Genomic DNA, 27,424 nt, shown 5'->3' with positions numbered 1-27,424 from the left:
CACAATTTGTACCTTTTCTAGTCACATTTTTTATACTCACAGTAAAACATTATCTGACTTGTTTATTCCTAAGGTATCTGCGAATAGTAGAATTGTAATAAGTGAGTCAATGTACTGTAAATAAATTTATTTTTTCTCCAATATATTCAAAAAGGTTTGTGATCATTTTTCTGTAAACAATCTAATGAAAGATCATTTGGTATCCAGTATAAGTCTAGTTTAAGTGTAAGATCTTATATCTTGACTCAGGTTGCTTTAGCACTTTAACATCATCCTGAGTGTGAATGCTTGTCGACAACAACCCTCCCTCAAGTCTCCCATCCAATGTATGTTTCCTTTATGGTGTCACCCCCTGTCTAGACCACAAGTGAGGTCTGAGGAAAGGAAGAGTCAATGGGGACCATTGTGCACCATAGGTAAGTTTTTGTGTTTTTGTAATAATGCCACTCACTGAAAGACGGACCACTACCACAGATTGTGGAGGGCTTCCGCCAGCCACTACCTGTCTAGACTGCTCAGAGAGGCAGGGGTCACCAGTGGGCCTGCCTACCGGTAGCGATCTAGGATACTGGATCGGAAGTTTTCCCCACCATGTGCCATCCATCTCCACCTGCTGATCAATGGAAACCCTAACCCTGTTACGCAAAAGCTCTCGGCCCTCAGAACGAGGGGACCGGTAGCAGCTGGCAGAGAGAGGGAGCAGCTCTCCGCCTTGTGCTCTAGTGCTGTGCATCCGTAAACAAGTGTCAGGTGTCGGGTTTCTAGATGAGGACTTCACTGACTACTACACCTTTCGTTGTTTGGCTGAAAGGACTAAATAGACAGACACAGTTTTATGTTTGTTTGTTTGTTTTTCTTGCACATCCATTCTGGCATTTTATCAACAATCTATCTGTCTTTATCAACAATCGATATGAATACAATCAAATTCAAATTACTAATCATGTTTTATGGCAAATAATAACATTCATCACAAACTACTGTGTTTCGATTGATCTTTCATCTGTGTAGCATATTATTACAAAAAAACACTTTTTTGATCATCATATTTTTGATTTTAACATTGAAGATGTACTATAGCCTTCCAAAATCCTTCCTCCAAAGAAGTTTTTTGTCCATGAGCCTATAGATATTATTGTTTGAGAAAAAAACAAAACGTTTTTTGCCTTAACTATGCTACTATCAGCTTGATTGATTTATGAGCAGGATGCCACTAGAGAGCAGTATTCAGTAATTTAGTGGAACATACTAGAACTAGGCAACATCGGTCATGTTCTCTACTTAGACTTTTGTTGATATCTGTAACTACATACCACCATTATTGTTTAAAAAAACAAAGAAAAAACATAATTTATTTGATCAACATGTTAGGGCATCTGCAGCAGGTCTTATATGGTTGATACTCCATAATAATGTGATGCACTGCCAGCTAACACACATAACACTTCTTTTGTTCTTTCTCTTATGGCCCTTCACTAATGAAAACCATGACGCAGCCTGACTCACCATATAGGCCCATCAGCTTCAATATGCAGTCTGCTTTGCCAATAATTTTGCCAATAAGGTGCTGAGGGACTTGAAAAGTTTTCATAAAAACAAAGAAGACCCTTCTAATCTTCAGTCACCACAAGAAAATTCATCACTCCCCGTGGAGCTAATAACATCAGAGGCATGGATTTAAGTCTAATTATAGAAGCTCACAGACATGTTTTAATTATGAGAAGTATAGCACACCCAGCCTGATGAAATTACTAATAACCTGCCTCAGCCTGGGGCAAATTCAATGGACAATGAAACTGATTCACAGAACTTTGAAGTTGTAGACCTAAATCCCCTACAAAGTAATGAGCTCTTTTTGAACTAGTTAAGGCCAGCTTCTTTAAGATATTCTTTAGGTCAAGTAAGGTTGCTTCCTGCAACTATCGGTCCATCAATGGACTTACAAAATAATATTTCTGCTCATGTAATCATTTAACAATTCTACTGACAGGTTTTGTGGATGTGTTTTTATTTTGTATGTTTTACTTGTATCCATACAGCTCATGTATACTGATGAGATTAGCTACTGAATACATGAGACTAGAGAGATCTTTTATATGCTCTTTACAATCATTACAATTCTGAATATGTACATTTTAATGTCTGTTTTCCTCCAAGACGAAAAGAAAAAAAATCTAAACAATAGCCTAGGGACATGGAGATGATTGTTTTGGAAATTGGAGCTAAATGCTGAGGTGAGCATGATTACCTCCCCCAACTCCGCACCTCCTGAAACATGGTTCTGGGAACCTGAGCGTGAACAGACTCTCACCCACAGGCAGGCATAGGAAAAGTGACAACATGGGGATAAGCAAGTTTCTTCTCAGCCCCAGGACAGCACAGGACGGGACGACAGGAAACAGAACAACAGGACGGGTGGAAATCTTTCACAAGGAAGGCACACCAGCGTGAAAAGAATACTAGAAAAAAGCCCACAACCTAAGTCAGTTCTTGAGAAAAGGAGCAAAAAAGACAGACAACAGGGACAGAGCCTGATAAAAAGAAACAAATCAAGAAGCCTAGATCTAGACAATATAGAGAGGCTCTGGACCAGGTAGGGACCAGAGATGAAGATCCGTGTGGTGCAGATCTGGGGCTTCCTGATGACGGTGTTGGGCTGGATCTTTGTGGCATGCTCCATGGCCATGGAAGGCTGGAAGATCACGTCCATTGGGGGCATGGGCGGCTCCTCCATCCTCAAGGTGGCCTGGTACTGGTCCAGCCTGTGGAGGGCCTGCTTCACCGACTCCACCGCCGTCAGCAACTGCTACGACTACCCTGTGCTGTGGTCCGTGGAGGGTGGGTATACTGTAGGATCATATAGGTAACAGCCAAAGAAATCTCTTGTTAGAGTCATTTTGTTTTATTTCTATATTAGCTTGACAAGTTAACTATGCAAAATAAGACATACAGTAGCAAGTAAACAAAACCAATGTATTTGGTATTTGTAGTGGGTTCTTATGATAACCCTGCTTTATCAGGAAAACCCTATTTTAACCCTGCTATAGCATTGTCTACTACCTACAGCAGAATGTTGCAATGTAGCGACTAATGACAAAAGTTATTCCTCTTTTGCTTCCTCTCATATAAGGCCCACCCACAGTACATATAGATGTATATGTAATGTCAAGTGTGCCCCTGTTTTTGGTTATGCCCTGACAACAGACCACATCCAGATTGTGCGGGGCCTGCTGATGGGTGCTCTGACCGTGGGCATGCTTGGCTTCGTGCTGAGCCTCATGGGCATGGAGTGTACCTTCATCGGGGGCAAGGACAAGCCCAAATACAGGAAGATCTTCATCGGAGGGTGTTGTCACATCATCAGCGGTAAATGTTTCCCCTTAAGCAGATCCTCTCCAACAGTGAAATGAGAAGTGCATTCTGAGAGTAGCTGTAGCTCATTGCTCTTGCCTTACCCTCAGGCATTCTGTCCACATGTGGGTATGCCGTCTATGCCAAGTTTGTCTCAGCAGAATACTTCAACCCCATGTTTGATGGATTAAAGTAAGTTGAAATTTGCAAATTGTAGTGTTTGTTATTTAGTGCATTTATGTGGCAAAATGCTACAGTATAGTGAATGGATTGGAGATACTGTACAGTGTAGTACTGTACATGTTTTTCATAATGTTAGAAGAGGATTTTTGTGCCACTCCCACAGCTCATGTTCTCTTTCTCTTCTCTTGTCTCTGTTTTACTTCCCCTATCTATCTCCTCCTCCTCTCTCTGTCTCTCTCTTCCAACCCAATCCCCCTCTCTCCATCTCTCTCTCTCTCTCTCCCCTCTCTATGTCTCTCTCTCTCACACACACACACACACACACACACACACACACACACACACACACACACACACACACACACACACACACACACACACACACACACACACACACAGGTTTGACCTGGGGACTCCTCTGTTTCTGGGCTGGGTGGGCTCTGCTTTTCAAATGACAGGGGGGTCATTCTACCTGGTCTCTGTGGGCAAACTGCTCTGTCAGGATGAGATGTAAGTATAAACACAGCCACCCTCATCATACAGTACATCATTATCTGTCAGCGCATCTCTGACAAGTTTGTCAGCCAATTGATAGAGCAATTAACTACCAGCCTAGCCACTTATTTTTTTATATATTTTGCTCACTTGCAGCATAGGCCTAGGCCTATACTACTGAATGTGAATACCAAATGACAGTAATGTAACACAATGTTTTCATTGATTTGTTGTTTGTTTGTTGTCTCTCTGGTTCAATGCTGTCACCCCAGCACTGTAGTCATCCCAGCGCTTCCTGAGGCAGGTCAGACCAAGTCCACCACGGCGTTGTCCTCAGTGTCTGAGATCACCTCAAAGACCAAGGTTTCATCTGTCTCCGAGTTGGCTTCCAAGTCCACAATGTCAGAAGTATCTGCCATCTCTTCAAGGTCCGAACACTCGTCCAAATCTAGCCGCTCCTCTAAATCAGAGCGCTCGTCGAAGTCCGGGCGCTCGTCGAAGTCCGGGCACTCCTCATCTGAGCGATCTTCCAGGTCTGGTCGAACCTCGTCGAGGTCCAGTGGTTCAACACCATCAGGAGCCAGCAGCAACAGTGGGAGAGTGTCCTCGTTGTCAAGCAGGTCAAGGAGTGAGAGAGAACTCTTTCTCAAAAACTCTTACATATGACCTGGTTCTCATGTCAGGTTTTCACTGGATGGAAAGGAAAAACAATTGCAGCTATGTTAGAATTAATTGGGATAAAATGCCTTTGTATCTAATTAAGTTAAAGTTAAATGCATAGAAAAAAAAGGACAGTTCACAATAATCAAATGGTGATGAACTATGGATTCACAATAGGAAAGAGAGTGGCCTGTATGTTTACTGAGATTTCATCAGTTCTTGATGATAAATCAATCACTATTTGGTTTTGTCATCTGCCTTCTTATAGTCATTACTTCATTCTTTAATTCTAATAATCAAGACATATCATATATCATATTACATACAGTGTAAAGTATATGCCCACCTTGCATAAATGCACTAGACCAGCACAGATTAAACCCTGCCTTTGTAAAGGTTGAATGAACACTATCTATTACAATGCATAGTTAAGAAAGCATTTATCTAACCTATAGAAATGTGTAATTTGTACTGTATTTTGCCAATCAGCAATCAAACTTGATGTACATGCTGACTCCTGTTTTTATTGTCCCCCACGGAGGAAATCGGAGAGGGGACTATGATTTGGTCTCTGTCCGTTCATATGTCACAAGCTTTTTCTCTGACTTCACTGGGACAATTTTGATGAAACTTGAGTGAATGATGGGTCTTGCCATAAACTAAAATCTTGTGCTGATGTTATTTGTGGCTTTTATATTAAAAAAGCATGGATTCATGAATAATGTTTTATCATAAGAGTTTGATGTTCAGCAGTTTGATGTTCACACTCCCTATTTGAGATAATACTGTATCCCAACATGGAAAAGAGTTAGATGTATCCCCTGGTTGCTTACAATACATACTGTAACAAGGCAGTATTATATTACAATAATTTCTGTCTAGTTTCCTCCACTATCAATAAACCACACCCAAAACCAATACATGCATTTTTTAAATCAATAATTTTATTCAAAAGAAATGGAAAGGGATAAAAGGGTTAGAGGTGTTAGGAGGAACTGTTGCACACAGATTCTGAGACAGGTAAGGAAAGGAGAAGTGTTTCAGTTGTTTCAGCAGGAGATGAATTGTGACATTTAAGTGTCTTGGGGCTTCACATCTCTCGTTTGATATAGCCATCCAGGTCTGTCCCCCTGAGACGGTGCTTGGTGGCGTTGTAGACCCCCCGTCTGGTGCTGCGGCTCTTCACCTTGGCACAGATCTGGCTGTGTGTGTCTAGACGGTTGCGGGCAAAGCGCCTGTTGCAAAACTCACACGGCAGCAGGTTGGGGTTAGCAGCAATGGCTGCCTGCTGGATACCTTGTCTCGGTAGGACCTCCACCTCTCCATCCTTCTTTCCCTCTTTCACTTTAGTCAAAGTCTTCTTGACCTTCTCTTTGTTCAAGACTTGTGTGGCTGTCTGCTTTGACCTTGCCTCCCTCCTCTCATTCTCCAACTGTATGTCTCTCTGTATCTCCCACAAATGTGGCTGTTCCCTCATCAGGCAAATCTCTTCCAGGTAATTCTCAATCTTGAGCTTCAGCTGCTCCTTTTTCCTCTTCTCCTCCAAAGCCTGGCCATCCATTATACCCCTCCTCATCAGACTCAGTTCCAAGTCGATTGTCTTCAGCTTGTGATTTAGGTGCTTAACGACCAAATCAGCTTCTAAGAGGAAGATATCCCACTCATCCATCTCACCGGGGGTCTGACTCTCAGGCTTCTCGTAAATTATGGGCTGAAGCTCAGTTAGAACTGGACAATCTTTTTTGCTCTGGACACTCTTTTTTGCCTGTGGCCTGCTGTACCCTGAAGCAGGACGGGGGTTGCCCTCTGGTCTGACAGGCAGGAGTGGCTCGTTCTTGGTCTTTGCTCGTTCAGCCACATGCTTGATGGTAACATCCACTGGTGCGATGTCTTGTGGTGTAGCGGCTCTGGCTCTGATGGGTGGTAGTGGGGGCTTGGCGACCATGCTGGATCCACAGCCTGCCTTCAACGGCCTCGAACTGGGGAGGAAGAGGCTTTTGTCCACACCGGTCTGGTCCCTCTTGGTCAGGATGGGACCCAGTGGTTTTTTGATGGGAGGAACGGTGGTCTGAGAGAGAAAATAAAATAAAGTCGTTTAGTTTTTGTTTTTGTCTTGGATTGTATGATTTTGGTAGGTGTTTAGCTTACTATGGTTTGACTGTATTTTGTCTGATTCGTCTTTATAAGGACTTTTGGACAATTAGACTGATGATCAGGTTAAAGAGATAATAATCCATCAAAAATCACCTGCTGCTGTCTTAGATTCTGCCTGTTTCCTTTGCTCCCCTCACTCTCTACATTCTCCTCTGTCTTCAAACTGGCAAGACACTGCAAGGAAAGCCGTCTGGTGATGCGCACTGGGAGTCTGGAGGGTGGATGCGGGTGCTGTTGACCATTGTGGTTGCTGTTTTCAGCCTGTAGGCGTAACACTTTGTTATGGGTAGTGTGATCCATTGCGATCTGCTACGTTCAGAAGATTCTTCTAAACTGACTTGAGTGTTCTTTGTTCAGTTGTCAGCAACCAGAATGTTGGAATATGGAATATTGATGATGCATTGATCTATTGTGACATCGTGGCTCATTTTATGGTGTGGTGGTGATGTCATAATGGCCCTGAACAACAGTTAGATTTTCAATGTAACCTTTTTAAACTGCATAAGATAAAACAGGACTAGACATGATTGTACACGCTTTAATCGTATTTAGTTTCAAATTGTTTTGAATTTGAATATGATAGTAAAAGCCAGTACTAATATCTTGTCATCAAAGCAGTGCTTTTGGTGGAAAATTGGGCACAAAGGTTTTGATCTGCATCTAGCTTCCTGTTGTGTGCTCTTATATTTTCTCTTGTAAGATCTGATAGAACTACTCTTCTGTACTCTAATCTAAATGAAAATACATTGAATATCATTGTAAATATGAGACATATACTGTGTTTGAGAACCAAGGTTGGTTTGTTCCTTCGGCACAAACACACACACCTGCAAGCGTTCAGGGAGGTTGACTGTAAACAGCCTGTTTCTGGTTTTGCCACTCAGTCTGCCTTTGTCCCCACAGCTACATAAGCATACAAACCACTACAGATGTATCCACAATTAATAGACTGTGCTCCAATACTCTGCTCTTTTGAATAAAACTGGACTCATTTTAGGGACTGGACTCATTTTAGGGATTTTAGCTCCCGTAACTTACCCCTCGCTAGGCTTTCTGCCTGCCCAGAGGGATGTGGAGGAGGCTGACTCAGATCCTGGGGCTGCTGGTGTCTATGCTGGGCTGGGGGTTTGTGGCCTGTACCCTGGCCATGGACTACTGGAGGGTGGCTCAGATCGGGGGCCAGGGTGGCTCCTCTGTCATCGGAGTGGCCTGGTACTGGTCCAACCTATGGAAGGACTGCTTTGTGGACTCCAGCGATGTGGTCAACTGTGTGGACTTTGGGGTTCTGTGGAAAGTGAAACGTAAGTAGTGTACAGGATACTCTTGTGCATTATGCTGTTCTATGAAGTACAATCAGAGCAGATCAGCTCTACAATCAGAGGCTTATAGGTGAAAAATCATCAATAATTAATCAAAAAAGATGAATTAGTCTCACAAATAGTATGAGACATGTGTCTTTTAGAGTTCCTTGAGTTCATTTTCTCTAAATTTACAATTTCAATAATACAGTAATAATTGATGACTAGCTCAGAGTTAAGTACATTTGTTGACTTAAAACGCCTGAAAAATGAAGGGAGATGTAATACCTGTGTGTGTGTGTGTGTGTGTGTGTGTGTGTGTGTGTGTGTGTGTGTGTGTGTGTGCGTGTGTGTGTGTGTGTGTGTGTGTGTGTGTACATCCACCCATAGCATACATCCAAGGAGTGAGGGGGCTTCTGATGATTGGTCTAGCTCTAGGAATGGTGGGCACTGTGTTTACCTGTGTTGGAATGGAGTGCACTTACATTGGGGGAGGCCAGAAAAACAACAACAAAATGTTATTTACAGCAGCTGCTTTCCATTTTCTAGGTGGTAAGTATGAGTCACTCATCAAGGCGCTTTCTAAATACAAAGAACAAGATGTTTCCGCATAGCAGCCTCTCCCCCCATCTGTAAATGTATTTTTCCTCCTTATAATTTGTTTCCCTAATGACTGACACATCCTCATGCAGGTGTCTCAAACATTGCCGGTTATTGCTTATACATAAACAGAGTTGCAGCAGCATTTCTTCATGCTAAAGCAGACCCTTCAAAAATAAGGTAACATTTCAAATACTTCATAATGATTTGAAGAGGATATTGTTTCTCGATTGGGGTTTCGTTAGCATAATATGAAATGAGTAAATATTGAAAAACATCACTCTATTATTGCTAATCATGTTGCTGTTATTCACAGGTATGATGTTGGCGCTCCTCTTTGTCTTGGGCTAGTGGGAGGTTTTCTCTGTATATTAGGATCCATTCTGTACGCTACTACTGCATGCAGAGTGACCCATTTAAAAAGGTAAGACGTATACGCAGCTATGTGCCTCAATTACTTATTCAGCACCATCATTACTAACTCATAATCTGTCATTTGCATTGACTGTAATTGTTTTGTACTGTCTTTATCGATCAGTGTGGAACCCCCTCTGTCCTCCAGATCCCCCATGGTGATCCTCATTGGAGCCAGAACACCCTCCAGTGGATTAATGACCACAACAAAGAGCCAATCAATTCACTCTCAGCAGTTATGGGAGTCAAAGAAGTCAAGCAAGCCCCGCCCTTCCAACATTACCTATGATGACGCAGTTGTGATTGTGTGACACTATGGGAGAAGATCATAGGGGCTCTACTGTTTTTGCTGGAACGGTAGCAGTAGTAGTGTTCACTGGGAAAACATTAGTAACAATAACTAAAAACTAACAATATCAATACAATAGGCAACAACACACTAAAATAACCTAATTAATAGTGGACTGAACTATGATACACTGATCAACTAATACTACTGCTACTAATCAACTCCGTTTCTTTATTTGTCGTTTCTAAAAGGCTACTGTATGTGTTTTATTAATCTATACATAAGATTTACCATGTATTTGAATTTGCCCCATTGGTACAATAAAGATCTATTCAACTCTGCTCTACTAGGCGACATAGTTTTTCTTTTCCTGATTTGTCCAGAACATATTGTACTAACTTACCCACAGCAGATACATTCTACCATGGAGAAGGTTTGATATGAATTAGAGTCACCCAGCATCCTTTAACTCTGAGTTTAGTCATCGTCACGGTGATGTGAGATAAAGGACTATGAGGGTTCAGGGGGAAAAAAACCATGTGTGTGTAAGAGGGAGGGCGGGAGCCAGCCAGACCCACACCCCACCCCTGACACCATCTATCTCCTTCTCGATCCTGGGAAAGAAAAGATGCTTACTGAGCAAAACCCTAGATAAACAGTTAAGTAAGCAGTCAAACCTCCACACAATGCTGGCTTGACTATGAAACACCAGTGACAGAATAGAAAGTGCCTGGCACCTCGACCAAAGGTCCTGTAGCTGCCCCAGAATTTCACTCCAGCTCTGCTCACTGAACACGTTCCTCTGGTACATCCTTCCTGGTTTCAGAGCCACTGCACTAGCTCAAGGAGAGCACCATGAAGTATAGGACTGTGGTGATGTACATGGAGATCGGCTCCTTCGTGTCATGCCTGGCAGGTTGGATACTGGTGTGCTCCACCCTGCCCACGGAGTACTGGACCTTCTCAGAGGTGGGAAGCGTCGTCATCACCACCTCCAATTACTACTCCAACCTGTGGAAGGACTGCATCTCCGACACCACGGGGGTGTCTGACTGCAAAGATTACCCCTCTCTGCTAGGACTATCAGGTAGGCTATATGGAAGCCACTACAAGATAGTAGTTGTTACTTGGTTCATGGGGTTGGATGGGTGGGTTATCGATGGATGCTACTGGTTAGAGTTTAGTGTCTTCAGCATTTTAGTCTATGTGCAGTGCAGTTGTCATTTAGCTGGTGCTCTTATGCAGCCATTCACAGTGAGAATGTATAAAGGGGCTGAGCAGATTGAATACAAGCATCACGAGCAACATTACCCCAAAGCAACTAGTCATCATAACATTGTGCTACAGTAGAATATAACCCACAACTTCAACCATATAGTGTGTATATGTAACTCAGTAGGCTGTTGTCCTCTCTCTCTGCTCCAGTGTTCCTCCACGCCTGCAGGGCTCTGGCCGTCTGTGCTGTCATCACCGGATTCTTCGCTGCCGTCCTCACATTGGTGGGGATGAAGTGCACCAAGATCGGAGGGTCAGAGATCGCCAACGCAAGGGTCACCTTTGCAGGGGGGGTAACCTATCTGGTGTCTGGTAAGATATCATTGTATTTCTTTTTGGGGGTTAGGGAATATCTGATCAGTTATTGAAGTTAAGTGATTTTATTTGGGATAAGATGCCAACGGCTCTTATTCCCCCAGGGTTTTGTGGCCTCATCACTTACTCCTGGTGGGGTAATAAGATTCGAGCGGAGTTCGTGGATCCCAATTTTAGGGCACAGAAGTGAGTTTATCTGGAAACCATTTTAGATTAATTTGAATGAGACTGGAATCATAATAATATTGATTTCAAGTAGTGAGGGGTACCAAGATATATCTTTTCTTCTCCTCAGATTTGAAATTGGAGCGGCAGTTTTTGTTGGCTGGGGAGGCTCCGTCTTGCTCATCGTTGGAGGTTGTGTGCTCAGTTACTTCTCGGGAAAAGAAGGTCTCCACTCCACGTAAGACTTTTAAACTTCCTGCTACGTCTACAGACGATAGATAGCTTCAGAAGTTTGAAAAATGTATAATTCTAATGCTCTGCATTTCAGTTCAAAGAAAGGGCCACGCAGACCGGCCTCCTATGCCACAGCACGGACTAGGCGCACATACATGTTGCCACCATCATCCAGAGTGACATTGATGCCACCATTGTTTCAAGGAGGCAGACACAGCAGGAAGAGCAGGACTACTAGAACCACAAGGACCTTTAGCCGGGACGACTTTGTGTGAGCTGCTGTCGAATGGAAAATGGTGGGACTAGTTTCAATCAATCCTGCATTGTATTTCAATCACATTTCAGTAGCTTCTGTGATGCTAACATAAACCCTTTCATTTGAATGGTTGTTTCACCATGTAACCAAACTGTTGGAACCAGGATCAAGATAGGTGCACTTGATTTTATTTATCTTAGTAAAAATGTGAATTATTTCCATATAACTGTATTGTAAATATGTTTTTACAGAATGGGTCAGTAAAGGAATAATCTTTTACATCTTTTTAACTCTCTTTTCACTTTATTAACTGAGTGTAAAGTGTTACATATCATTTACATTGTTAAAAATATGAATTGAATTTGAAATGTTTGTAATTACTGGATCTAAAACAAGTCATGTGGTATATATTGATTTGATTTCTACAAAAGTTTTATTGCTTGTATAAATATTTTCCATACAAAGACATTTTCTTGACTCTTTCTTTCATTTGACACACGTCTTATACATTTCATGTATACAAATTTGACACCACAAAACAAAACATACAGTACCACACTTGGAGTGCAATATCACATTTCATAAAAACCTATATGAAGACTTACCTAAAGTAATTGTTTTCTATAAAAAAAGAACACTGAAAACTGCCACGAGATTGGGGATGTAAAATGACTATCAAGTCAATCAGCAATGTCATTGTTGTACCTCCATAGATATAGTCCTGAGCAGGGTAAATCTGTCTCTTATACATATGCATTTATGTAGTAATAGTACAAAACATTTTTGTCTTCCAAAGCATTTCTATGGAAATCATATTTGTTGTTGTTTTAGCCCTAACTCTGTAAACCTATGACTTATCAACCATATATATATTGCTAGATTTCGTCTGAGTCACTCCAGTCGCTAACAGAAATCAAACTGCTCTTCAGAGTGCTGCCAGTTCCTGCTTCATTCAGACCTGGGGAGAGGAACACACACACACACACACACACACACACACACACACACACACACACACACACACACACACACACACACACACACACACACAAACACACTTAGTAAACACCTGTACTGGACGACCCACACTCACTTACAATTAGGGTCCGGTGTGCCTAAAATCGATTCCCAGTCTACACTTCCTCCTACCAGAGATAGCCTGGAGCCAGACTGGGTGAAATAAAACCCAGAATTCTGGGTGGCTTCATGCAACACTAGAGGGCGCTACTGTACTTAGTATTAGTTGTTTTCAGCTCACTTCCAAAATAAAGAAGACCACTCCTGACTCTGGATGGGTTTGGAATGGAAGGATCCCTGAAACTGACCTGTTTTCTGTCCTTTCTCCGTGGACATGCCCCACACACTGGTGCTGGAGGAGTCCAAGCTCTTTCTCACAGTAGGGGCCGAGCTCTGGGCAGGTTTGGACACGGCGGGAACGGCTAGATCCTCCAGTGAAGAGATGTCCCAGTCATCATCTTCCTCAATCTCTTTATACTGAGAAGAAACACATTCCTGAAGGGTTAGATCAGGCAGGCAGCTCGGGTTACGTTGCGCAACACTGGAGGACGTGAGAAGATCCTGACTTCAGCACATTGTCAGATTGTTCTGTTATGTCCTCTCTGTCTCGCACGCAGTAACTGTGAAGTTTCACCAGGAATCAGGCCTGAGCTTGAGGGGCCAAAACGTGTGCTGTCAGCTGTTTTTTACTCAAATGTTCTGGTTGAATGTTACTCACACTACTATCATCAACAAAAAAGCATATGTGAAATAATAATAATAATAATAATAATAATAATAAAGCTATCAGTGTTAACATGCTTGCCATCTAAGGCTTGCTCTGACCTCACCTCCATCTCCATCAGTTAAATGTCATATTATGATGATGAAGGTTTCTCACCTTGAGCTCCCGTACCACGTCTTTCCTCTCCGGTAAGGTGCTCACTCCCCCTACTGGTTTCTTAGTTCCTCTGTCTGCCAGCTGCCTCTCCAGGCTCTTGGTCAGGTCCTTCACCAGGTTATCTGGAATGGAAGTTAGTAGTGTTACTACAGCCCTACACCGAAGAGCCTAGGACAACTGTGTTCAACACACAGAACACATCATGTTATTTTATATCCAAATCCAAATCACAGTCATTTAAAATTGTCCCTCGCTATCTGAGGATTTGTCAATTCTGGAATTGTGTTTTTTTTATTGATTTTCTGAATAGAGTGCAGAGACTGGATATGACCTCAGCCTTGAAAGAGACATCTTGTCATTCACAACTGTGTTTGTGCAAGGTTGTTCAGCAAAAGGGTGAAATGAAGAAAAGAAAAAATACACTCTCACTATTAGCAGTCTTCTCCACGTTGCCATTCTGGTCTTTGTAGTTCTTGAGCATTTGCGGGTCGATCTCTTCCATCTCGCTTCCCTCCGACCACTCGCCCTCGCTCTCCACTGCGGTGAACGCTGTCTTGGTCACGTTGGCCACCGGAGCTTTGGGCTGCTGGGGTTTGGATGGCGGGGCCTTCACGTGGGTGGGTGTGGTCCTGGCCTGGGCCGGTCTCGACTGGATTTGTTTGACCTGGGGGGCTTTGCTCTGAGGGAATCTATGCTCCTGTCTGCGTTTAGGTGGGGGGTCGTCCTCTTCCTCGTCCTCTTCAGACGACTCTTCATCTGAGCTGAAGGGAGGGGTCCTGAGGAGAGGGCGATTTGATCATTTCATCACATTCACCTCCTAACCAATCTCTCCAAACTTTCCAATTTTATTTATTTATTTATTAGTTTATTTGTCAGGGACAATGCAGAAGATATTGTAACAGGTTACAATAACATGAAACAAATGTGTTGCATATAGGATTTCTAGCCAAGGCTAATTCGCGACCCCTGTCCCTGGTTAGGCTTTTCTACTTAAAAATGGTCATTACATCATCATCATTATCAAAAATATGTTAGTTAAAATGAGCACATAATAAGTAGTGACATTGTTTACATGATCATACAATAATTACATCACATTACAGTCATTTACATGTGTTGCGTATGTGTATGTGCACATGTGTGTGCGCGCGCACATACGTGTGCACGTGTGTATGGCAACAGACCCTGGGGCTCTACACAATACAGGGCTGACCTGAAACATACTGTCGTGGCTCATATTTTTCCTTAATATTCCTTAATATTCTCCATTCCAGCACTGTTCCAGTAACTATGTAACTATGGTGGATGAGTAACCAAGCCAACCCAGTACAGCTCAGCTCAGCGTTGTAGTGTGATTAACATATTTGTATCAGATCCCCAGGTCAGGTCATAATAAGGAACTGTAGAGTGTGGTGTGTGTGGAGGTTGTGAATGGGTGAGTACTTGGGGGTGGAGCTCTTGGGCAGGGTGCTGGTCCTGCTTCGGGGGGCAGGTTGGGGGGGCTGCAGCTGCAGCTGTTTGGTCGGTGGTCCTGACATCACATGTGTAACCCTGGAGGGAAGGCTGCTTGACCGCGATCTGCACTGAATCACTACAGACAGACACACAGACACAGACACAGACACAGACAGACACACACACACACACACACACACACACACACACACACACACACACACACACACACACACAAGCACTCACACACACACACACACACACACACACACACACACACACACACACACACACACACACACACACACACACACAATTATTGGATCAGTAGGTGTGAATAGGTACAGAATATGGAGGTCTAAAAACCTAAGTAGTCTCAGAAGGTGGTGAAAATGACTCATGTTGGAAGCCGCTTAGGGCTAACAGAGATTAGGAGGACTTGTTTGATGTAACCACAGCATACAAGCCAACTACCAAATAGAGCCAATCAAACAAAATGACACATCAACAGGGTCAGGTTGCATTGATTTGATATGAAGACATCCTAGCCAGACATATAAACATATGAGTTGACAGAACATGCGCTGAGTAGTCATAAAGCAGAGGCATACACAGGTACCTTTGGCTGAGTGCTTGGGTTTGGCCCTCTGTTCTGGGGCAGAGTCGCTCCCTGTCCTCTTCTCCTTCAGCCTCTGGGCCAGTGTGCGAGCAACGTCCTCACGGTGGGACCAGTAGTCTGGGATGGCCCTCGCCGCGCTCTCCCTCTCCGAGTGCACCTTGGCCATGATGTCACTGTACTCCCTGCTTCGGAGTCCACTTAGTCCCTGCAGAGTTGTGTGGAGGAAATGGAAACTGTCATGTTACTCTTTGTTGGGGACAAAAAATGGTCCCCTTAACTCAGACGAACAGTCATGAATAATACAGTACTTTCACAAAGGTTTCCCATATTTATCTGAGCATCATCTGAATGAATTGCAAACATATCTATATATAGCAACATCTAATAATACTTTAAGAATACCATCCACGGATGAAAAGCATTACCATGCTGTAGCAGAGGACATATTCAGATAATCCAACTGGCCTTCACTAAAATCACCCATTGTCCATTTGGTATTCATGTACTGAAATGGTTGAAAATGCAATAGATGGGAGTTATTGTTATTGTGCGTACCGGTTTGACCCCAAGGGCCTCCAGCTTCTCGATGAGTGCCTGTTCCAGAGCCGGCCGCAGCTCCTTCTTGATATTCGGATTCTTCCTCAGGACGCTCGTCACCGGCGGCCTCTTCACCTCCGGCTTCCTCACCTCCGCTCTCTTCTCCGAGATGCTGCTCGAGTCTACAAGAGCACCAGAACAACTGCATAACTCAACTGTTCAGTCCAATCATCTGCTCCTAACAAACCAGGGGCCAGATCCTAACTTGAGATCAACGCACGAAAAGTCAATGGGGAATTTGCAAGATAAATCTAATTGCGTGCCGTGCACAAATGTCAAGTTAGGGAATTTTAGCCAAAGAGGCATTGATTTCTCAGAGGAGGCAGGCAAGCATGAAACTAATGAAAAGAGGAGAGAGCATATCCGCTTCCTTGTCTCCATTTACACATGGACCGGTGTTGAAGCCTAACTGTAACCACAAATAACAACAGCGATGACCGCAGAGGAACAGGCAGAAGAGGAGAACATCCTTGCTGCTTCGGCTTCCTACAGACTGGGTACCGATATGGCTGACGGACTTGACATTACACTTGCTGACTTCACAAGCATCACAGACGGACACGTCCATGCAGCAGATGAGCATGCAGCATTCAACAGACAAGATGCTGCTGCCGTCCAGACTCTGTTACCTTTCTCCTCCTCTGATAGCTCCTCTATAGGTTCCAGTTTAGGAGCAGAGGGAGGCTGCTCTGATCGGACAGCACAGGGAGGGGGGGGGTCAGAGGTCAGACAAGGGCGGGAATTAGGAAGGAGGAAGTACTCTGCTTTCTATTGGCGTCTAGATTGTGGTTCTGATCAACAGAGGTATTGAAGACAGAAGAGTCTGGAACCGTGCTAAATATACTGGCTCTTATATACCTTCAGGTAAGGGCATGCACTGATGATACAAATATCACAGGTTGTTTCCTTGCCGCAGACCATTTCTCAAGGTAAGGGGATGCTGCGGATATCTTGGTTGGTCTTAGTGTCTCGGACTGAGGTACATATTGACAGGAATGTCATACCAACAACTTACCACACACCACTCTCTTTGGTTTAGGCTCTGGTGCTGGGGCAGTGACGATCGCTGAAACATAAAACACAGTGCACAGTGAGTTCACAGGACAATAACAACAAGGGATTTCTATAGACTAACTACTGACAGAATTGATCACTTCATAGACAATATGATTCAAAGCAGTCATAGAGATAGTTTGCATACCTGGTATTTCCACCACTTTAATGGGTGGATTGGAGGAGATGTGCTTTATCTGTCAGATGAAAATACAGTACAGTTAGTGATAGGATTACAAACACACCAATAGTTGCAATCCCTGTATAATTTACTTTTCGTCTACATATATTTCAATAATGCATTATGTGCTGAAAACATTTGGTCTATTCTTAAAATCTTTTTTATGTCTCTGATTCATAAAGTGCTATCTTATTCACTCAACAGGGAATAATATCATTATGTAACAAGCACTAATGTCTTGATGATATCCTGTTTTGTATTCAACCCTCAAGGGAGGAATTCAAGGATGTTGTCTAATCAACTACATGAACTTTCAACGAAAGCGCCATGATTCAGACGTGTTATGCAGAGGCCCTGATGACTACTGTATATCAGTGTCTAAACTTGACTCATCCAGCCAGCAGGGCCAATACAGGATATCCTGAACAAGGGTCAACCCAATGCCTCACTTCCTCCTTTTCTCAGCTGCCATGAAGACAGCGGTGGCGGCAGGCGGGCGGAGTCGGTGTGTGTGTGTGTGTGTGTATGTGTGTGTGTGTGTGTGTGTGCTGACCTGTTCCCTATGAGAGAGGATGGCCTGGTTGTGCTCCTGCAGCTGTTGGTCCATCTCCTCCCTCAGCCTCTGGCTCTGTTCCTGCTGCTGAGACATAGACCACTGCATCTTGCTCAGTTCATTTAACAGCTGGCGGGGGGGAAGACATAAGGAGAAAGGCAGGAGTAGATGTTAGAAATTGCATTGAAATGGTCTCCTGCTTTGTCCGAAACAAGCCCTAGCCTGTAAGAATTGGATAGGTGTAGGTTTTATGGCAGTAGCTCAATCTGTCCAACTGTGTCAAATCTACCTAAGTGCATACGAGACCGACCAAGGTTGTCTCTTGACCTTAGTTGAACTATACAATGGGTGATGGAAGCTATCATAAGATTACAAAACCCTTTGAGATAATTTCAAGTTATTGATACACCATTTTTCCTTGAAATGTGATAAAGTCAACCCTATATAAAACAAATTACCTCATTCTTTTCACTGTCATGTCCAGCCTTCATTTCCTGCATTCTAGATTCCCACTTCTCCTCCTGGGAAACAAACAAACATTCTGTCAATACCGAAGGCATTCACATCAAGCGTTTCATTTCTCTTCTGTATATTGTTTATCTCCTGACCTTTTTCTTGAGCTTCCATTGGAACTTTTCTTTTTCTGCATATTTCTCCAAATAAACGTCTCTCTCAGGATGCTGGGGAGCGGGGCTACCCCTCGACTCAGGAAGGGCAATTTGGTAATCCACATACTGCTGAAAGAAGTCACACATGACAATAGTAATTTTAAACAAAAACAAATTCTAACTTTACATATGATTATGCCACATCTACAATAAAGGCTTTTAGCTTTGCTAACTTTTGGTTAGAGTGCCTTGGTTTTGGGACAAGCAGCATTCATGTTTCAGCATTCAAGTATTGCTCCTTTTTTGGTTTTTCAAAACCCTTCTCAAGGGTAAAAACCCCAGAACAGTTTGAATTCAGATTGTTACTATGTTGACAAAGTGAGTAAGTAGTAAACCAACCTTTTCAAGCAGGGCAGTCCTGGCGTAAGCCGCTTCTACTTCCCTATGGAAGCCCTGCTTGGCCTCCTCAACTTTTCTGTTCATTACCACCATCTCCTCCTCCTTCCATCGTGCCAGTTTTCTCATCAAATCATCCTGCATGGACTGCTGGTCTTTTTCCTAGAAAGACAATGAAAATAATCTAAAGCCCAGAACACACTCTGATAACCTACGATTGGCAAAGTGATACATGAAAAAACAAAGTACAAAGTCAAATGCAAAAACGACACGTTGTCCGCAATGTAACTCTATTACATCAAATGTAGATACACAATTCATGCCATACAAGGTCATAAAATCCAGAGTAGGCCTAATGCTAATTATACAGAAGTCATATTCTCTCACCTGAGATGTTTTGGCCAATAAGGCTTGTTGCTGCTGCTGCTGCTGGTGTAACTGCTCCTTTAGGCTGCTGACCTGCTCTTCAAGAGCAACAGTCTGAACTTTCTTCTGATTGTCTGTCCTTAATTCTAACGCAAACAAAGTTCCATGTCAGACAGAATCACGGCATCAGGCAAAGGTGTTATGAATCCGAGGATGATTGTTTTGAATTACATTGGGGTACAATTGTAAGTCTGTCATGGCTCTCTGTATGGAAGTGGGTGGCATGTAGGCTACTGCTGCCACAAACAAGAGTATGTCATAGCACAGTAGTAGGAACCTGGTTTCAGGCCATTGTCTTCCGTCAGGACAGTGTCCTGACGCTAGTCTCGATGGAGTGGGGCTATCTGATGGTGGTTGACTACATCTAACCAACTTACCTGCCTGACTGTATAACTGTTCCACTGTACCATTCTCTTTCTCTCTCTCTCTCTCTCTCTCTCTCTCTCTCTTTCTCTCTCCTCCTCTCTATTATGCTGATCAAACCCTTAAAGTTCATGACTTACGGACGTCATACTCCTCTGGGTGGCGACGTTGCATATGATTCTGGAGAAAGGAGGAATTCATGAAGGCTTTATCACAATGTTGACACTGAAGAAAAAAACAAGCAGAAAAATGACACTTATTCATTTGACAACCGGCACAATCTGTGTTCAAAGATTTCAAACAAAGGGACCTGCAGCACAATATGCTTAGAGCACCAGTAGTACAGACAAAGTCATACAGATACTCTCTACAGCTGTATGACACATTGAGTGAGCACAGAGACGGCCCGATAGGGAGCTCTGGTGTGTGTTTCCTAAGAGACGGTATAGCGTGAATGGTGTTGATATGCCCCCTTCTGCCAGGCGTCACCTCACCCCGGCTCACAGTAAACCAGAGTAAACACATCACATCACATGGCTCATTTAACCCCTGGGTCCAGGCACCGAAGGCACCGCCTGCCTGCCTGCGCCTTCATTCAAATTTAACCGCACTGCTACTGATACCTTGTAGCACCATATGCTAACGTTCTGGTGACAACCATGCTGGAGGGAAGACACTTTGTTTTTTTTTGCACAAGGCTGCTAGAAAAAGGAACTCTTTGTGTGTGGCTTAATTGCATTGCCGCTCTGGAATAACTTAAGTCATTGCCGATGAAATTGAATTAGATCTAGTCACTGAGAGAATCAATGCAGTTGTCTGTGTATCATTTGCCATCTAGTGCCTAGATGTGTGAGGGGCAAATCTGACCACAGCTCTTTGATTTACTGGACTATATTAGTCAACAATAAAAATAGGCAGTAGACCTAGCAGGGATGTCTAAGTCAGACAGACGGCAACTGTCCATATCCATTGTTTATGTTATTTTACATGCAAAACATGTAGGCTAAGAACCTATGAAAAAACAGGTTATGCTTAGACGCATGGCCTCCTATCAATAATTGAGCTGCAGAGGGTTCAGCTATCAACACGTCTGTTAGCTGAGCAGAAAGCTCTCACCTAGCAACAATGCTCAGTCACATGAAACACTAGATGTTGCCTTGGCAACAGCTGGGCCTGGTCAGCAGCAATGCACTTCAATAAACCCAACCCCCTCCCCCCCTCCCGCATCTGTACTATAAATACATTTAGCATACATCCAACCAATAGCAACAAAGGTAGCCGAAATAGTGCAGAGCACAAAATAGCACATATTGACTGGCCCAATGAATAGCAGGAACCTGATTATTAATGAGGTTGGGGGAGGTGCTTCTGTCATCTTGGTGCTTTTGCCACCCCTTTGTAAGTGGATTAAATAAAGTAATTGTCACCAGCTGACACCATCTGCTCTGCTCCAAATCCTATTCTTTGCGTCCGAAAAACAAGGCTGATAGAGATTATATATCCCAATCCCAGTAAAGTGGCCATATTGCAGGTCTTGCAAGACCATGTTTAGCTAGGCTAAATGCAGGAAAACCAACGAACCCTTCTTACCATTCATCATTCCTCTCATACCTTAGGGTTCTCACCAAGAAATTTAAGAGCGCCACCGTGTCGACTTGGCTCTGCCACTATGTAAACATATCAGAGCAAATTAAACTTTACTATGTAGTAATGATTGAGTAACTATCTTTGATCGCCAATGACATTGTTGTTAAAAGCAAAAGTCAAAACGTTATTATGTCCCTCAGTTAATTCGGCATTTTAGCTGTATTTTTTTTATTTTTACATATGAACGTGAATAAACGTAAGCCGCTTTTGATAATGCAATCCAGCACCACCACAAAAATCCTGGGGAGAATCCTGAACCTAATGGCAATTGAATGAAATGGCAGCTCTGAATACAGCCAGGGAACAATGGCTGAAAGGGAGGACCCAGGAGGAGGGGGACTGACTGACTGTGACTGCAACACAATGCAAATATGTGGTAACTGACACCCAGAGGAGTGAGCTGGAGAGAGCTTACTACCTTTTGGCAATTGTTGAGGCGCGTGGCGATCATAGCCTGCTGGGAGGCGATCATTTTCTTCCTCTGCTTCAGCTCCGTCTTCAGGGCCTTGGACTCATCAGCCTGCTTCTGCTGCTGGGCCAGGAGTTGGTCCCTATGGCGGGCCGCCTCCTGCAGCCTCTCCTCGGCCGCCTGCAGGCTGAGGGTCAGGTACTCCTGGGAGTGGAGCAGGTACTCCACAGTGAGCTGGGCTAGCCGGAAGAGCTTCAGCAGGGCTGGGTCCACAGGGCTCTGGCAGCGGGGGCAGCGCTCCCCCTCCACGCTGCAGAACGTCACCCCGGAGATGTGCTCCTGCAGGGTGTGGAAGTCCAGCTCGCTGGCCACCAGGTCAACGTCCACAGCGCTGATCCGGCGCCAGTCTACACTCTCTCGCCGTGGACGGAACTTGAAGGGTGGGATGGTGGTGGCCGAGGAGGTGGACATGGCTGCTGGTGGTGGGGGTCCGAGTCCGCACTGGCCGCTGGAGGTGGTGGGCTGGCTCAGAGGGGAGTTCAGGAGGGAGGGGATCCCCGCTGAGGAGTGGGTCCCTTGGGTCTCTAGCTGGTACGGGTAATATACGTTGTTGTAAAATGGCTGAAAAAGACAATCGATTACCACTGAGTCATGATCCTATTTGAACCACACCACATGATCTATGGTGTGCTGCTCCTGCACCAAAAAAAAAGCACAATCAAGGTCAGGCAAAACATGATTCTTCAAGTATCATCACAAGACAGCTGCACATGAAGGTGAGAATATGATTTAAGATGATTTAAGAAGAGTCCATCATAGACCCATACGGATGAATAGCACACTGCTCAGTGCATGAACCTTACAAATATGAGAATGAAATACAAGCAGCATTACATCTCTGTTCGATGGTAATCTACCTAATTCTGTAGATGTCGCGTTGACGCCGTGTTCTCCTTACCATCTTAAATTTGAGCCTTTCAGATGAAACCAAGAACGATCTCTACTGGTGCCGCCCCCTTCAGCTGTACACAGCGACACCGAGGCAGGGCGTCCTCTCGATCACCATGGAGACAGAAACCGGCGTCCTAGTTTCCAGACTGGGCTCCCTAGGGAGATAAATGTTATCCAAATATTGCAGGGAATCAGTGGCGAATGTTTCCCACATACAGTCGCAGCAGCAGAAGCATCCTTACGTATGCAATTATATATTCCTTGGAGATCTGAGATCTGTGATGTATTTTCCCCATGTGTAGAAATAATACAGTGACTTCTTCATGGCTTGCTGATGTCTGGGCTTCTCTATAAATGACCACTTGATCACTTCATTTGAACTTAATGTTGTTCACACATTATAGTATGTATAGTACTGTACATGGTAGCTGATCTTGCAATTATTCTGTTCTGAATGAAAGCCGAGTCAGTGTCACAACGTGTAAAAATGGTAAACACAGGCATACAAAGTCCACATGCAAATAACACATCATTGGTTGCGTTAGTGGCTAAGAGGCATTTTTATATTGTCATCGAACAGTGATCATTTGTAACAACATGTTCGAAGCAAATTACATCAACCACTGAATCTGCTCCTCATGTTTCTCCAACTTGTACAGTCTGCGCCTCCATGCAAGTCCGCAACCACCGTTCAAGTTGGGACAGGCTCCTTGCCGAACAAAAGAACGGCTCATGTCGAGAAATGCAAGGATTTTGAAAAGCTTCACATCTAAAGTTGGCTTGAATAAATAAGCAGTACAGCAAGCAAACCATTAGCTACGATGACTATCCACCAAAACGTTGACGAGGTAGCTAATGTTTTATCTCAAAACAACTCTTGACAATCTCTTTTCTGACTGGCTGCCTAGCTAACGGACATCGAAAAGTGCAACTTGTTGTTGAGCATGAATTTGATGCGAACACTTTGAGTTGAATAGAGTCTGCACAATATCAGATACAACCAATCGTAAAGTGTAAAATAGGTATACAGTGTAGAACTCACCACAATCAGAAAGTACTAAAAGTCCATTGGGTATGTTTTTCTACGGGACCCTCTTGTCTGCTAAAATCTGGGGCTGGAAGGATGGGGACCGCGATGACGTAGGTGCACATTCCAAAAAGCCCTGCTTGGGCCCGAGTTCTAAAAGAGGGGGGATGGGAACTCAACTTGTGCCGAGATTGTTTTGTTGAATAGAAAATCAATGTCAAATGCACGGACTACATACACATCTACAGCTTAATTTTTACATGGAAGTAACTTAAGTTCACACATTACGATAACTGTTGTCAGCAAGCTCTCGTTTTTATGTAGATAGAGCCAGAAGGAAATCTAAGATGAAGCTGACACTAGGCTGCTCCAATTTCTTAGTTTACGTCTCCCCCTTGTGGCATGACATGACTTAGGTATGGTATGACCTTTCCCCTTAGAAAAATGTGTCAATTGTTTTCATAAATACTGTGATGATGATATAGTGTGCACTCAGATAACCCCTAACCTCTTACATTTCCGTGAGCACACAAAATATATATATATTTTTATTATTTGATCTTTATTTATTATAAATCACAAATCCATGATTTTACACCTCCAGGATAGCTTAACAGAGGGGCGAGATGCCTAGGTTTATCGCCAGAGGATGTCAGTAGAGGTTCTTTTACTGTAGAATCATTTTATATGAGGGTTGTTCTGTGCACCACAGCTTTGCCGAAACAATGTTGCCTTATTCTGACATGGCTCTTTTATTGCAATTGCAGTGTGTGGTTCTTGTGGTTTTATAAGGACATTGTACATTGAATATGTTTTTATATCAAGGCTGACACATAAACGCTACCAAACAACTAACTTTGCCTGTCATACATAGGGCAACTTCAACTCTTCCTTTTATTTCCAGTATTGAATGTTACTCACTATTGTCACAAGCAAATACTGGCAGCTGTTATTTTGGAGTGCAGTCAGGCCAACAGCTGCGGATGCAGTGAGTTGACACTGTAACTCCTTGTTAAAGAAGAAAAGAGGCTCTGCAGGGTGGTGCCAGAAGAAAAACACACACACGCACACGCACACACACACACACACACACACACACACACACACACACACACACACACACACACACACACACACACAGGTAGAGAGCAATGCATCCACACAACAGCCAAACAGGCACCATCTTTATATTGCATATCATCAGGTTTTGTATGTTGTGATCTAATATTTGTATTTTTTTCATTTTGGGATTGTCTTTCATATCACATTAGCTTAGAGAGGGGGAACGTCTAGTGGTGCCTGTGAACTTTCTGTTGGGAGTCCCAGCAGGAGCCTGACAGTGGGTGCCATTTCCCTGGTCAGTCCCCAGGCAACAGAAGCAGCAGCAGCAGATACAGGACCTGATAAATAGGCACTTTAATTCCTCTTGACAGTGTTGCAGACAGACAGGAAGATAGCCTGAGGCAGACAGCTAGGAGTCTTCTCCCAGGGGCTCTCTCAGGATCAAGATCAGACAGAGAGCCCATACCAAAGGCATCCCAATGAGGCTCCACAGTTCAACAATAGGACGACCAGACTTTTTCCCTGACTATGTGACCTGACCTGGAAAGACTCTGGTTCCTAGTCAAATATTATAAAGTGATAGTTCATAACTAGGGCTGTAGAGATATCGGCCACAGTTATAGCCTACAGATAGGGCCCACATTATTTCCTGGTAAGGTCATGTGGTCAGGAGAAACTCCTGGCCCTATGCATCAGATTCCAAGGGACGTTTTTGGTGGTGAGCTCTAGCGCCATCTGGCAAAGGTGTATTAAATGCCCTGACATTGATATCCTCATTTACAGTATTTGCCTCAACGATACATTGTAGATAACAGGTTTATATTCGCCCTCCAAAAAGACACATATGTACAATTGCGTACAGCGGACAAATGCCATCAATGTTCACCTGACAAATGCCATATTTGACCAAGAATTGATTTAGATTTCAAAATGGCATGAGGATGTTGATGTAAACCAGTTGTGAGAGGAAGAAGAAAGTTCAAACTCAAAAGCAAAGCTCCTGAGATGAGTAATCGTGGTCGTACTCAAATTGACCGCTTGATTTATTTCCTCTCGCCCCTTATGAAGTTCTCTAGGAGCGTGAGGTATACCTCTCCACTTCAGGTCACAGTTGCACCACCTCCCTTTGAGACCTTCTCCCATCGCTCTCTCACATTGACAGGCTATAAATAATGAGCCTTACACTGCCAGTTCACAGAGTGGGCACAGAGGGAGAAGCTGTCGAAATATCTTTATTCATGAGTGGGACACTTGGACTCTAATCTTTCTACAGAGAAGGTTGAACACTGTAGAGTGACGGCTTGTTAACGTTTGCACAATGTACAGTTACAATAACTGGCTATTATGTTTGTTTATTGTCTATTACCATACGTTTATATGTCATTCTCCTCTAATTAGTGTTTTTGGTCTCAAGCTCCAACAAGATACATTTTAGGTGCACAAAGAAACAGTCAGAATGCTGAGACACAATATAATTGATATCAGTGTATTTCAAAGACTAAATGTGTACATTTCTTCAATGGTGACAAGCCATGGAAAAACAAAAACCCATATGCAATTAGTAAACAGCTGTAATACTGTACGCAATGATAACATAGACTCCACATCACTGCCTCAGTGACAGAGAGAGGGAAATAGAGTAGATGTTAGGATTTGTTTTTCTCTAAGTTGAAAAGAAGTTGTCTATGTGGTGGATATTATTAGATAAGCGAGTCACATTGTTAAACAAGGTACTGATGGAACCAACTGTGATGTCATTATAATATTCATATCCAATATATCACTATTCATTTATTCACATCTCAAAGGACACTTTATTAGTAACACTATACTAATACTGGGTAGGGCCTCCCTTTGCTCTCAAAGCAGCCTCAAGTCTTCATGGCATTGATTCCACAAGATGTTATAAACATTCCTTTGAGATTCTGGTCCATGATGACATGATTGCATCACGCAATTCCTGCAGATTTTTCAGGTGCACTTTCAAGGTGTGAATCTCCTGTTATACCACATCCCAAAGGTGTTCTATTGGATTCAGATCCGGTGACTGGGAAGGCCACTGAAGAACACGGAACTCATTGTCATGTTCATGAAACCAGTTTGAGATGACTTTTGTTTTGTGACATGGTGCATTATCATGCTGGAAGTAGCCATTGGAAGATGGGTAAATTGTGGCCATGAAGGGATACACATGGTCAGCAACAATACTCAAATAGGCTGTGGCATTCAAGCGATGATTGATTGGTATTAACGGGCCCAAAGTGTGCCAAGAAAACATTCCCCACACCATTACACCACCTCCATCATGAGAAGGTGTACAAGTGTTCCTAATAAAGTGTTCAATGAGTGTAAATAACTCATGTTAGGAGGCAGAATTGCAGTTGTTAGAAACAAAATAGAATCTCTTATTGGTACAGGTGCATGAAAATCATTCTGTCAGAAAAGTCATTCTGTCAAAAAAGTCATTCTGTCAGACCTGCCCAGTCTGTGT

At 43.4% G+C, this 27,424-nt stretch overlaps 4 protein-coding genes across 7 annotated transcripts; 3 read left to right on the top strand and 1 right to left on the bottom strand.

Moving 5' to 3' along the window:
- The first annotated feature begins 2,333 nt into the window (after positions 1 to 2,333).
- On the top strand, positions 2,334 to 5,594 carry cldn10e (claudin 10e). Its single transcript, XM_083684527.1, has 5 exons — positions 2,334 to 2,838; positions 3,205 to 3,366; positions 3,462 to 3,543; positions 3,934 to 4,044; positions 4,302 to 5,594. Exons 1-5 carry the CDS (start codon positions 2,607 to 2,609, stop codon positions 4,693 to 4,695), a joined length of 981 nt encoding a protein of 326 aa, XP_083540653.1. The 5' UTR covers positions 2,334 to 2,606; the 3' UTR covers positions 4,696 to 5,594.
- A 2,164-nt stretch (positions 5,595 to 7,758) lies between these two features.
- Positions 7,759 to 9,785, top strand: LOC310815440 (claudin-10-like). Of its 2 annotated transcripts, none has more exons than XM_083685210.1 (5): positions 7,759 to 8,144; positions 8,532 to 8,693; positions 8,834 to 8,921; positions 9,058 to 9,165; positions 9,304 to 9,785. In XM_083685210.1, the coding sequence occupies exons 1-5, from the start codon at positions 7,913 to 7,915 to the stop codon at positions 9,464 to 9,466; spliced, it is 753 nt and encodes a 250-aa protein (XP_083541336.1). In that variant the 5' UTR covers positions 7,759 to 7,912; the 3' UTR covers positions 9,467 to 9,785. The 2 variants fall into 2 exon arrangements, with proteins under 2 accessions (XP_083541336.1, XP_083541335.1); XM_083685209.1 differs by having other exon boundaries at positions 9,280 to 9,785.
- Positions 9,786 to 10,092: 307 nt separating this feature from the next.
- On the top strand, positions 10,093 to 12,546 carry cldn10d (claudin 10d). Its single transcript, XM_083684355.1, has 5 exons — positions 10,093 to 10,531; positions 10,870 to 11,031; positions 11,139 to 11,220; positions 11,330 to 11,437; positions 11,528 to 12,546. Exons 1-5 carry the CDS (start codon positions 10,300 to 10,302, stop codon positions 11,706 to 11,708), a joined length of 765 nt encoding a protein of 254 aa, XP_083540481.1. The 5' UTR covers positions 10,093 to 10,299; the 3' UTR covers positions 11,709 to 12,546.
- Positions 12,510 to 23,966, bottom strand: dzip1 (DAZ interacting zinc finger protein 1). Of its 3 annotated transcripts, none has more exons than XM_083684354.1 (18): positions 23,887 to 23,966; positions 22,852 to 22,999; positions 21,903 to 22,589; positions 19,978 to 20,062; positions 19,436 to 19,560; positions 19,052 to 19,210; positions 18,653 to 18,781; positions 18,503 to 18,565; positions 18,045 to 18,173; positions 17,459 to 17,507; positions 17,273 to 17,323; positions 16,216 to 16,379; positions 15,661 to 15,865; positions 15,030 to 15,177; positions 14,016 to 14,362; positions 13,587 to 13,708; positions 13,015 to 13,183; positions 12,510 to 12,647 (listed from the first exon to the last, which is right to left on the bottom strand). In XM_083684354.1, the coding sequence occupies exons 3-18, from the start codon at positions 22,362 to 22,364 to the stop codon at positions 12,565 to 12,567; spliced, it is 2,490 nt and encodes an 829-aa protein (XP_083540480.1). In that variant the 5' UTR covers positions 22,365 to 22,589; positions 22,852 to 22,999; positions 23,887 to 23,966; the 3' UTR covers positions 12,510 to 12,564. The 3 variants fall into 3 exon arrangements, with proteins under 3 accessions (XP_083540480.1, XP_083540478.1, XP_083540479.1); XM_083684352.1 differs by having other exon boundaries at positions 21,903 to 22,514; XM_083684353.1 differs by having other exon boundaries at positions 18,653 to 18,778; positions 21,903 to 22,514.
- Between the last annotated feature and the right edge of the window lie 3,458 nt (positions 23,967 to 27,424).

This window comes from Argentina silus (genome assembly GCF_951799395.1).
Source record: "Argentina silus genome assembly, chromosome: 14".
NCBI lineage: Eukaryota > Metazoa > Chordata > Actinopteri > Argentiniformes > Argentinidae > Argentina > Argentina silus.
Note: the sequence above shows the minus strand (reverse complement) of the source record. Positions and strands in the feature narration are given on the sequence as shown.